General features: G+C 47.4%; 1 protein-coding gene across 1 annotated transcript in view; it reads right to left on the bottom strand.

Annotated features, from left to right (window-relative positions):
* The window catches only part of LOC137537882 (solute carrier family 22 member 20-like), a 390,369-nt gene that overhangs the window by 88,104 nt on the left and 289,132 nt on the right, over positions 1 to 13,133 (bottom strand). Inside the window, exon 7 of the mRNA XM_068259827.1 lies at positions 1,554 to 1,710. Coding sequence (XP_068115928.1) covers positions 1,554 to 1,710 — 157 coding nt within the window. The remainder of the gene's footprint in view (positions 1 to 1,553; positions 1,711 to 13,133) is intronic.

Genomic DNA, 13,133 nt, shown 5'->3' with positions numbered 1-13,133 from the left:
CCCTCCTCCCTTCACCCTCCACCCTCCTCCCTCCATCCTCCTCCCTCCTCCTTCTCCCTCCTCCTCCACCCTCCACCCTCCTCCCCTTCTACCTATTCCCTCCACCCTCCTCCCGTCCTCCCTTTTCCATCCTCCCTCCTCCATCCTCCCCTCCACCCTCCTCCCCTTCTACCCTTCTACCTATTCCCTCCTCCCTCCTCCCTCCACCCTCCTCCCTCCACCCTCCGCCCTCCTCCCTCCACCCTCCTCCCCTTCTACCTATTCCATTCTCCCTCCTCCCTCCACCCTCCTCCCTCCACCCTCCTCCCCTTGCTACCTATTCCCTCCTCCCTCCACCCTCCTCCCTCCACCCTCCTCCCTCCACCCCTTCTACCTATTCCCTCCTCCCTCCACCCTCCACCCCTTCTACCCTTCTACCTTTTCCCTCCTCCCTCCTCCCTCCACCCTCCTCCCCTTCTACCCTTCTACCTATTTTCTCCTCCCTCCACCCTCCTCCCCTTCTACCTATTCCCTGGAGGGAGGAGGGTGGAGAGGGTGGAGGGAGGAGGGAGGAGGGTGGAGGGAGGAGGGTGGAGGGAGGAGGGTGGAGAAAGGAGGGTGGAGGAGGGTGGAGGGTGGAGGAGAGTGGGTGGAGGGAGGAGGGTGGAGGGAGTAGGGTGGAGGGTGGAGGAAGGAGGGTGGAGGGAGGAGGGTAGAGGGAGGAGGGTGGAGGGAGGAGGAGGAGGGTGGAGGGAGGAGGGTGGAGGGTGGAGGAAGGAGGGTGGAGGGAGGAGGGTAGAGGGAGGAGGGTGGAGGGAGGAGGGAGGAGGGTGGAGGGAGGAGGGTGGAGGAAGGAGGGTGGAGGGAGGAGGGTAGAGGGAGGAGGGTGGAGGGAGGAGGGTAGAGGGAGGAGGGTGGAGGGTGGAGGGAGGAGGGTGGAGGGAGGAGGGTGGAGGGAGGAGGGAGGAGGGTGGAGGGTGGAGGGAGGAGGGTGGAGGGTGGAGGGTGGAGGGTGGAGGGAGGAGGGAGGAGGGAGGAAGGTGGAGGGGTGGAGGGTGGAGGGAGGAGGGTTTGAAACAATCTTGCTGGAAACATGCTTTCCAACAAGATTTCAGCCAGTAAATTTTTTTCTAAATTTTAAAGTTCACCTCCCCATTGAAGTGAATTGCGGCTCGCGAACTTTTTCGCGAACCGAACTTTCCGCGAAGGTTCGCGAACAGGGTTCGTGAACCGAAAATCGGAGGTTAGCGACATCTCTAATTGGAAGCACTTCTTATGTTGGCCACATACAATGGCTTCATATATAGTGCCTTTTGTATTGTGCTGTTAATTGCATCAGTTTTATGGTTGTCAATGTAAGTTGGCATAATTTAAGGTGTGTCATCACTGAGGGGAAGAGCTTAATATAGATTATAAGGCACCATGTCTTTTCGGACATTATCTTCCCTTGTGTGGCTGTACAACTGCTTTGTTTGTATGGTCATAAAATGTAGAAAGGTGTTTTATTCCCTGGTGGGAGTTCATGCCACTGAAGCATGGGATAACAGTAACAAAACACGTAGAATGTAACTTACTTAGACATAATGTGTTGAGCAAAACGCTGGAGAAAGTCATCCCACTGATAAGTCTAAAGAATACGTAGCAAGGGAAGCTGGGGAGAAACGCAACAAGAGAGCCTGCTACCGACATCTGCATGTAGGACCAGATAAGGAACTGTTCGACGGGCCGAATCTACAACAAAAGAGAGCACAAATTATTAAATCTAGTCAGAGATGAAGCTCAAAGCTATCTTCATGGTGTTTGTATTGTTCTCCTGTGTTTCTTGCAGGTATTCTTGATTCCACTTATATCCCAAAACATTCTTGTAGGTTAATTGTCTCCTAAAATCGGTCTTAGATTATGGTATGGATATATAAACTATGACTAAGTTAGGGATTATTATTATTGATTTATAAAGCACCAACACATTCCGTGGTGCTGTGCAAAGTAAGAAAAACAAACATGTGCTACATAATAATACAGACAATGGTATAAAACCAAATATGGACACTGATACAAAATACAGAACTGGTAATTACAGTGACAAATGTAACATGATGTATAAAATGTATACAAATATAAAATGAATAACAATTTCCAAGACACAGAAGGGTGAGAGAGCTCTGCCCTTGTGAGTTTATAATCTAAAGGAATGGGAGGTGGACAGGAGGTGGGTAATATACAGTATTCATACAGGCAGTGTGTTTTTAGGTTATCTAGTGAGGAGTACAAATTGATCAGAGGTCGAAGGAGAAACAGCCTTAGTTAGATCATATGCTTGTCAGAAAAAAGTGAGTTTTGAGGGAGCATTTAAAAGATTGCAAAGGTTAGTGAGTGACAGATGTGTTGTGGAAGGGCATTCCAGAGGAGGAGTGAAGCACGTGAGAAGTCTTGTATACGTGATTGCGAGGAGATAATTCTAGAGGAGGACAAAAGGTTGTGTGCAGATTTGAAATTGAAGTTGGGTTGGTATCTGGAAACAGTGAGGAAATATATAGGGGGGAGATTTTGGAAAGCTTTGTAGGTTAGGGTTAAAAGTTTGAATTGGATCCTCTTGCTAATTGGCAGCCAAAGAAAAGCTTAACAGAAAGGTGCAGCAGAGGAAGAGTGAGAAGAAAGGTGAATGAGACAAGCAGCAGAGTTCAGCACGGATCGGAGTGGTTCCAGTCGGTTAGTTGGTAGTCCACAAAGCAGTGTATTTTTTGGACTATAAGACTCACTTTTTCTCCCCCAAAAGTCCGTGCGTGTGTGTGTGTGGGGGGGGGGGGGGGTCACTGCATCTTATAGTCCAAATACAGGGATTTCCTGACTTGTGAACGCCTGCCAATACAAATCTCCAACACGCCACAATGTTGGGGACTCCCTGTACTGTGCCCATGCAGAGGAGAACACAGGGGGACAAACGGAGGACAAGGGGGACACAAAGGGGCATCGAGGAGAACAAAAGGAGGACAAAGGCAGACACATGGGGGACACAGGAGAACACAAGGGGGACAGAGGAGGACACAGGGATACATGAGGTACACGGGGGCATAAGGTACAAAGGGGGCATAATCCACAAGATGCCCCTTCACCATGGATGCACCAGGTTTAGTATATATATATATTTTCCCCCTGGCTTTTGTCCTATAAATCTAGCTGCGTCTTATGGTCAGGAGCGTCTTATAGTCCGAAAAAATACAGTATGTTACAATAGTCCATACGAGATATTATAAGAGCATGTGCTAACATTTTAGTTGTGTTCTTAGTGAGATTTTAAGCTTGCAAGAGCAGGGCTCTCCCACCATTTTGTGTCTTGGAATTTGTAATTCATTTTATAGCTTGCACATTTTATTCATCATGTTACATCTGTAATGGTATTTTGTACCAGTGTCCATATTTGATGCATATCATTGTCTGTATAATTATGTGCCCCTTGTTTGTTTTCCTACTTTTTACAGCGCCACAGAATATGTTGGCGCTTTATAAATAAATAATAGATAAATTAGAGAGTTTTTAAATTGGAGATGACAGGAGCTGGTTAGGGAGTGAGTGTGAGGAATAAATGAGAGAAAGGAGTCAAGTATTACCCCTAAGCAATGTGCTTTGGGAACTGAAGTTATAGGGATGTTATCAACATTTCATTGTTATATCAGGCAGGGAGGTCAGGCCGAGACGGAGAAAGATAATTATTTCTGTTTCAGTCATATTAATACCTTTACGACTGCCTCACGACGATTGTTGTGAATGCGGCGGCTCCCCAGGACCACGTAGAGTCCTGGGTGCGTGTGTTGCTGGGGATCACGCGTGCTGATTCGCTCCACTCCGTAATCAGTCTCCCAGCAGCGATCGCCGCTAGGAGACTGTTAAACAGCAAAACCACCTCCTATTTACGCTGTACAGCACTGTGATCTATGGCAGTGCTGTACTGGGGACAGCCGTGTCATTCGGCTGTCCCCTCTGGAGGCTCAGGGAGTGATAGGCTGATGCCTATGATAGCCATTCGCTGTCATTGGCTGGCGGGGGGAGGGAGGGCTCAGTAAGAAAATAAACCAAAAAAGTACATTTTATTTAGAAGAAAAAAAAAAAAGATAATCATCAACAGAAAGTTCTGTTGGTGGGCAGAAAAAGGAGGGCGGGGGGGGGGGGGAGGGTTGGGGATTTCATCTGTGTGCACAGATCTGTGGCTCTGCAGCAAGCCAGTAAGGCTGCAGAGCCCTAATTTGCCTGGCCACTGGGGGGCGGGGGGGGGGGGGGGGGGGGGTGGGGGTGTTGAAAGCATGTGGTCCATTTTTAAGAAGTGAGGGGGTCCTGAAAGAGTATATAATAGACAAGCAGTCAGGAACATGTGTGAGGAGGGAGTTAGAGTCCCTGAGCCGATGCTTGGGTACAAAACTGGATAGCAAAGAAATGAACAGCGCTACTTAAAACAGATGAGTGCTTACCTGCAAAAGAGTGCAAGCCCCACTTATGGGATAAAATACACACTGAGCATACACATGACCTGTCTACCACTTGGAGGATGTTAGTTTTCCTGTAACAGCTTGCATGCAACTTGTTAAGTACTTGTCCCTCCCACTGTCGAAGAAGTCTTTCCTCCATGGGAGGGGACCTAACACTAACTAAATCCTACCTATGCATATGCATAGCCTGGGCGCGCTACCAAGTGAAATTGAAAATTGCGCAAAAAAGTTTTCCTCCCTCCCTCAATTTCACTTGGTAGCGCGCCCAGGCTATGCATATGCATAGGTAGGATTTAGTTAGTGTTAGGTCCCCTCCCATGGAGGAAAGACTTCTTCGACAGTGGGAGGGACAAGTACTTAACAAGTTGCATGCAAGCTGTTATAGGAAACTAACATCCTCCAAGTGGTAGACAGGTCATGTGTATGCTCAGTGTGTATTTTATCCCATAAGTGGGGCTTGCACTCTTTTGCAGGTAAGCACTCATCTGTTTTTAAGTAGCGCTGTTCATTTCTTTGCTATGTTTTAATTTATTTCTGGTCAGCTGCTCCCACTTAACAGTTTTGCCTTTGGTGTATATGCAGAGCCTCTGTTTGGGTTCAAGGTGCGTTTGTAGTTTCTGGGGGGGCTCAGCGCATCTCTGAGCAGAGGCCATTCAGAGACGGCCTGGTGATGCGCTGATCCCACTTTTTTGCACAAAATTAGATACTTGCATAAAGAGACGGAAGCCCCAGGATCCTATGGAGGCTTCCCTCCCTGCTCTGATGTCCCCCGTCACTGTGCTCAGCCCACCAGAAGATTAGCGACAATGCATTGTTGCTAATCCATCGGGCCATGCAACATTACTTCCTCCAGTGTGGCCGCGCAATAGCTGACCCCGCCCGCCTGCACATGCGCAGTAAGCCTATGACTGGCTTTTTAAATTGCGGCCTCTGCTAAGCCACCTCAATTTCAAGTTTGCTAAGGTTTACATGCCAGAACGTCAGATCACCATCGAGTCGCTATTGCCATTCCACGGCAGGCTTGGGATAAAGCACTATATACCCAGCAAACAGTCCAGATACGGAGAAAAGCTTTACAAATTGTGTGAAAGTGGGATAGGGTACACACATTCCTTCAAGATCTATAAAGGAAAAGATAGTCTGCTACAAACTGCCGGATGCCCACCCTTCATGGGTGCAAGCGAGAGGATTGTCATCGACCTCTTCAACTCTTTGTTACAACACTTTGTCACAGGGGTCGAGTCCTGCGTGGACGCGGGTGAACGGCGTCCACCCACTTTTTCTTCAGCGTGGACGCCGTTCACCCTGGCTTGTGTGGAGGGGAGCAGAACAGAGAAGGAGAGCTATGGGGACAGTGGGGATTGGCGGACATCTCCCCCCCCATCCCTCACCTTCGTGCTCCCCTTCCTGCCTCTCCCCTCCAGTGTTTTGAAGTGTCGGGCCCGGCGGCGAAAGTGGGCGGAGACTTTCCGCGTTCCAGTCGCATGGGTCACTCCGCTCTGTGTGCGGCTAGAATACCAGACTAGCCGCACACAAAGCGGAGCGTCCCATGCGACTGGAACGCGGTAAGTCTCCGCCCACTTTCGCCGCCGGGCCCGACACTTCAAAACACTGGAGGGGAGAGGCAGGAAGGGGAGCACGAAAGTGAGGGATGGGGGGGGAGATGTCCGCCCATCCCCGCTGTCCCCATAGCTCTCCTTCTCTGCGCTGCTCCCCTCCTGCTGGGGGCACACCTGGCTACCTGGGCACATAATCCCCTGCCTACATATACCGGGCACATATACCCCTGCCTACATATACTGGGCACATATACCCCTGCCTACATTTACTGGGCATATATACCCCTGGCTACATATACTGGGCATATATACCCCTGGCTACACATACTGGGCATATATACACCTGGCTACATATACTGGGCATATATACCCCTGGCGACATATACTGGGCACATATACCCCTGCCTACATATACTGGGCACATATACCCCTGGCTACATATACTGGGCATATATACCCCTGGCTACATATACTGGGCATATATACCCCTGGCTACATATACTGGGCATATATACCCCTGGCTATATATACTGGGCATATATACCCCTGCCTACATATACTGGGCACATATACCCCTGCCTACATATACTGGGCACATATCCCACTGGCTACATATACTGGGCACATATACCTCTGCCTATATATACTGGGCACATATCCCACTGGCTATATATACTGGGCACATATCCCACTGGCTATATATACTGGGCACATATACCCCTGCCTATATATACTGGGCACATATACCCCTGGCTATATATACTGGGCACATATACCCCTGGCTACATATACTGGGGACATATCCCACTGGCTACATATACTGGGCACATATACCCCTGGCTACATATACTAGGCAACCATACCTCTGGCTACATATACTGGGGACTATTATACTCATGGCTACTTATACTGGGGACACCTATAGACCTGGCTACCTGGGGGTATCTTTTTGGGGGAACTGCTGTCAGATTATCTGCATTTTTGTGGAACCGCTGTATGTATTTTGGGGAACAGCTGCCAGATTATGTGTATGTTAGGGGAACGGCTGCTGCCAGATTACGTGTATTTTGGGGAACTGCTGCCAGATTGTGTATGTTTGGGGGACCACTACTGCCAGATTATATGTCCTTTGGGTGTTACATGTATTTTGGGTGATCCACTGCCAATGTTCGCGTATTTTGGGGAACTGCTTCCAAATTATGTGTATGTTGGTGGAACTGCTGCTGCCACATTGTCTATTTTGGGGGAACCACTTCCATATTATCTGTATTTTGCAGGAACTTCTACCAGATTATGTGTCTTTTTGGTGAAATGCTGTCAGATTACATCTATTTTTGGGGGATACACTACGGCAGAGCTCAAACTTCCTCAGCAGACCTTTTACATCACTGCTAAGGTCATGTATATTTGGCCCCACCCATGACCACACCCATTTTTTGGCGTGCCGTGCAGGAGTTCTCCAAGTGAGTCCACTCACTTCTTTTCCCAGGACTAGACCCCTGCTTTGTCATCAACCTCATCAACCCTTTGTTATACCAGGGATACCATTTATACATGGATAGCTATTACACCAGCATCACACTTTTTAAGATTCTGTACAGTGCTCAGACTGCAGCCTGCGGTGCTGTGTGAGCACACAGAAAAGGCTTGCCGCAAGAGCTTGTCTACAAAAGACTAAAGAGGGGGAAGTCTTATACTGTAGTTATTTGAGCAATGAACTCCTTTCTCTGAAGTATAACGACACATGATGTTCTGATGTTAAACACCATCCATTCGGAGGCTACAACATTTGTGAGGCCTCGCAGAGAAGAAGTGGTGAAACCTGCTTTGGCCATCAAGGAGTATAATAAGTTTATGGGGGCTGTCGACCTGGCCAACCAGATGCTGGCGCCTTATAGAAGTGACCAAAAAAGGAAGGGCTGATCTAAAAAAACGTTGTGTTTTATCTTCTACAGGTGGCCCTACATGAAGAACACATAATCTGCAAAAAAGCAGGTAACAGCAAAACTTTTCTCCAGTTTCAAAAGCAAGTGTAATGATCTGCTCTGCTGTCTGCACAGGCAGACAGCTGTTTGACCATTTTGTAAGTCTAAGTGCTGCAGGTTCTTGGAAAAGGGACCTGTCTCCACTCTGCAAGCTGCAGAGTTGCTCTTCTGGGGAGGAATTTGCATCCACTTGTTATGCAAATTGTTTATCTGCTTCCTCTGATGGTTTGCAGTATAAAAACCATTTCTTCCCAGAATTCATTGCTGGTCATGTTGGTTTGTTCCTGCTAACTCTCCTGGAGAGTCAGCCTTGCTATTCTTTGCTAAAGATTATCTTAGAGTAATTCCTTGGGACTGCACTAGGCATCCCTTCTAGTGCAGTCAGGTTGTATTATCTGTATTGCCTTGTACTGTCTTTCTGTTGCGATTGTCTTGTCGCCAGCAGCGGTCGACAGGAAATCGTTCTGTCTGTTTGGATCGCATTCACCCTAGCGGTAGCGGCGGTGGTTCCTTCTGTATTCTGCCTTAGGGGTGCAAGCCAGAGCAGCGGTTGCTACTGGTAGCCCCATCTGTTTGTCTGTCTGGATCGCATCCGCTCTAGCGGTAGAAGCGGTGGTTCCTTCTGTGCTCTGTCTGGGAGTGTAGGCCAGAGCTGCGGTTGCTGCTGGCAACTCCTTCTCTCTGTCTTGTCTGGTACGAACGCTAGCTGTAGGCTCGGTGAGGTAACCGTTTAGCAAGCGTTCGCGTTCTCTATTTCGCGTTTGTGTTACTTTGGTTAGTTAGGGTGGCACGCTTATCACTGGGCGCCTAACGCGCTCGCTGTTGCGAATGAGTGCGGTGTTCGCGTTTAGCTAGCGTTTGTTATTTTCAATGATGTTCGGATCGTTGTTATTTGCTATGTCTTTCTTGCTACACTTGTGCTCTGACTAGTTCGGTCTTGTGTCACTATTGGCAATTGCTACTCTTTCGATTGCGTTCCCACTTCATTTCCGTTGTTGTGTGTTCACCGTCGCTGGGTGGCGACTAGATTGGTGGACACACATACATTCTGTCTCTGTGCTCTCTCTCTTTAAGGGCTATCTTGCCCTGCATTGCTTCAACTCGTACAATTCCCATCTGGCATCTGTGGCAGTGCAGAGGCTGTGTTCGTCTGCACTCCACAGCTCCATCTGCCAGTAGGAATTTCCCTCTACAGGTGCATAGCACCATAGCTGGGTTCTGTCGAATTACACGCTTGTGGAGGATTTCCGCAGTGTCAGCGCGCGTCCTGTGTGCTGAGCACGGAAATAATTCCCCAATTGTTACAGCAGGTCATTACTTCGCTGAACTATGAATCTGGCGAGGCTGCTATAAAGCAAGCACTTCACTATAATTGATAGGATTGGGAACAATAAACAGCAAGCACTGGGACTGTCAACAGGCCCTTAAACATGCCCTTGCTAAATAGTACTATACAGGTAGTCCCCGGCTTACGAACGCCCGACTTACAAACAACCCGCCGATACGAATGGCATGGATTTTGTGTTTCCATGGGAACAAGTCAAAAAAAATGTTTCAAAATGGACTTGTAGATATTTGAGAAAATGTGATTTTAAAAAAAAACAAAGGCTTTTAAACTTGTATAAGCAGGTACAGAGAGCAGAGGGGGACACAGGAGGCACAGGGGGGCACAGAGGAGGTACCGGGGACATAGATGGCATAATGTTCTGACGTAAGAACAGATTCAGATTGAGAATGAACCTACAGTTCCTATCTCGTTCGTTAACCGGGGACTGTTGTACCTAAAAATGTAACTTTTATTAGTCAATTTTATGGTATGCCATGTTGGCATGTGTGTTTCTGATTGGAGCTATTTAAGATGACGTTTTCCATCAGGGCCGGGCCGAGGCATAGGCTGGAGAGGCTCCAGCCTCAGGGCGCAGTGTAGGAGGGGGCGCAGAATTCATTCAGCTGTCATTCCTAATTGTGTTTGAAGCAGAAAGAAATAATACAAGGGGATACATGGCAGTGACTGCAAGCCAGATAACTAGATATTAAGGTGTTGGGGAGGTTGTGGGCCCTGTGGCGCCTCTTAGTCAATAGCAATCAGTGTGTGATGGCTGGGGAGGCAGGGATGGAGGGGCGCACTTTGGTGTCTCAGCCTTGGGTGCTGGAGGACCTTGTCCCGGCTCTGTTTTCCATAGATTATCATCAATGGACACAATGCTTAAATGCGTATGTTTCAAGACCATTATACTGTATGTGTCCCCCCCAAGTAATGTTCGGTGAATTGAGTCAGTGTGACATTCTATGATTTAATTAGTGGAGGGGGGCGGGGTTTCAATATTGTATTGTTAATGGAGGTTAGGTCTTTTTCAGCTGTTTAATTTTCATCTCATTTTGTCTGTCAAAAGTAAGCTTTGGTGTATTCCCTTTACATGTGGGGAATGTATTGATGTAGTTGGATCTCCTTCAGTAATTTGGAGCTCTGCCACTTTAATCATCAGTAGCGGTTTAGTGGTGATACGACCACTATGCAGGACTATACTATTAGTGCAATCACTCTCTCCCAGATTATATACAGTGGGTTGCAAAAGTATTCGTCCCCCTTGAAGTTTTCCACATTTTGTCACATTTCTGCCACAAACATGAACCAATTTTATTGGAATTCCACGTGAAAGACCAATACAAAGTGGTGTACATGTGAGAAGTGGATTGAAAATCATACATCATTCCAAACATTTTTGACAAATAAATAACTGCAAAGTGGGGTGTGCGTAATTATTCGGCCACCTGAGTCAATACTTTGTAGAACCACCTTTTGCTGCAATTACAGCTACCAGTCTTTTAGGGTATGTCTCTACCAGCTTTGCACATCTAGAGACTGAAATCCTTGCCCATTCTTCTTTGCAAAACAGCTCCAGCTCAGTCAGAACAGATGGACAGCGTTTGTGAACAACAGTTTTCAGATCTTGCCACAGATTCTCGATTGGATTTAGATCTGGACTTTGACTGGGGCATTCTAACACATGGATATGTTTTGTTTTAAACCATTCCATTGTTGCCCTGGCTTTATGTTTATGGTTGTTGACCTGTAGGAAGGTGAACCTCCGCCCCAGTCTCAAGTCTTTTGCAATCCTTAAGAGGTTTTCTTCCAAGTTTACCCTGTATTTGGCTCCATCCATCTTCCCATCAACTCTGACCAGCTTCCCTGTCCCTGCTGAAGAGATGCACCCCCCGAGCATGATGCTGCCACCACCATATCTGACAGTGGGGATGGTGTGTTCAGAGTGATGTGCAGTGTTAGTTTTCTGCCACACATAGCGTTTTGCATTTTGGCCAAAAAGTTCCATTTTGGTCTCATCTGACCAGAGCACCTTCTTCCACATGGTTGCTGTGTCCCCACACATGGCTTGTGGCAAACTGCAAACGGGACTTCTTATGCTTTCTGTTAACAATGCCTTTCTTCTTGCCACTCTTCCATAAAGGCCAACTTTGTACAGTGCATGACTAATAGTTGTCCTATGGACAGAGTCTCCCACCTGAGCTGTAGATCTCTGCAGCTCGTCCAGAGTCACCATGGGCCTCTTGACTGCATTTCTGATCAGCGCTCTCCTTGTTCGGCCTGTCAGTTTAGGTGGATGGCCTTCCATTTCTGAATGATCGCTTGAACAGTGCTCTGTGGGATGTTCAAGGCTTTGGAAATCTTTTTGTAGCCTAAGCCTGCTTTACATTTCTCAATAATTTGATCCCTGACCTGTCTTGTGTGTTCTTTGGACTTCACGGTGTTGTTGCTCCCAATATTCTCTTAGACAACCTCTGAGGCCCTCACAGAGCAGCTGTATTCGTACTGACATTAGATTAGACACAGGTGCACTCTATTTAGTCATTAGCACTCATCAGACAATGTCTATGGTCAACTGACTGCACTCAGATCAAAGGGGGCCGAATAATTATGCACTCACCACTTTGCAGTTATTTATTTGTAAAAAATGTTTGGAATCATGTATGATTTTCGTTCCACTTCTCATGTGTACACCACTTTGTGTTGGTCTTTCATGTGGAATTCCAATAAAACTGATTCATGTTTGTGGCAGTAATATGACAAAATGTGAAAACTTCAAGGGAGCCGAATACTTTTGCAAGCCACTGTATATGATGCATTAACAATAGGGATAGCTGGAGAGCGATATTGCTTAATGCTTGGTGTGCGTGTTTGCGGTTTCATGTTCTGTATGCTTCACTGCATTTGTCACAATGCACATTATGTGTATATCGATATATTGATCCTGAGGTAAATTCATCTGTGCTATAGCACTGTTACCTAGGTGATAGAGCTCCTCCCAGTGGCGTAGCTAAGGAGCTGTGGGCCCGATGCAAGATTTACAATGGGGCCCCCCCAAGCACTCTATACATAACAATTAATACGGCGCACCAAAACCTGCCAATGGCAACTACAGTGTCAGAGATGAGGAGCAGTTTGTTAATGATTACCACTATTCAAAGTATCAAAGTATCTATAGAAGTGATTATTATGAGCACAGGACCAATAGAGAGCTAAAACTGCAGTTGAGGAAGGGCCCCTCAGGCCCTCTAGCCCAAGGGCCCCAATGCGGTCGCTACCTCTGCACCCCCTATTGCTATGCCCTGGCTCCTTCCCTTTTGCTACAGACGTGGTCCAATATCAGTTCTACGTTGGGCAGTTTCCGGGCTGGGTGGGTACTCTGGGCTGATTTTATTTTTTTCCCCATTTTGGCCAAATGATAATATCACTGCGCATCAATACCGTCTATTGTTCATGATGCCAATACACATGAGTGATGAGTTCAATATGAAATACCGCTGTATAGCGGTGCTACCCATTGCTATAATAATGTTGTTGTCAATACGAATGTATTAGCGAATCAGGTTGTGGCTTGAGGATTATTGCCGCCCCTCACCTTGACTCAGAGGACTGGCGAATCAGGCTGCGGCTGGTACATTGATGCCGTCTACCACTAGATGATGGTGCAGCCTAACAGTGTACGGTTTGTGGAATGGAGCCACCTACCGCCATGACGCCTACTACTCCACCTATCGCTAGATGGTAGCGCCTCTCAGTGGGATGATGTTAGTTCACGCTGACCAATCAGTTTACGGACTAAGGTTAG

This window comes from Hyperolius riggenbachi, chromosome 11 (genome assembly GCF_040937935.1).
Source record: "Hyperolius riggenbachi isolate aHypRig1 chromosome 11, aHypRig1.pri, whole genome shotgun sequence".
Taxonomy (NCBI): Eukaryota; Metazoa; Chordata; class Amphibia; order Anura; family Hyperoliidae; genus Hyperolius; species Hyperolius riggenbachi.
This window is presented reverse-complemented; position numbering and strand designations above follow the sequence as displayed.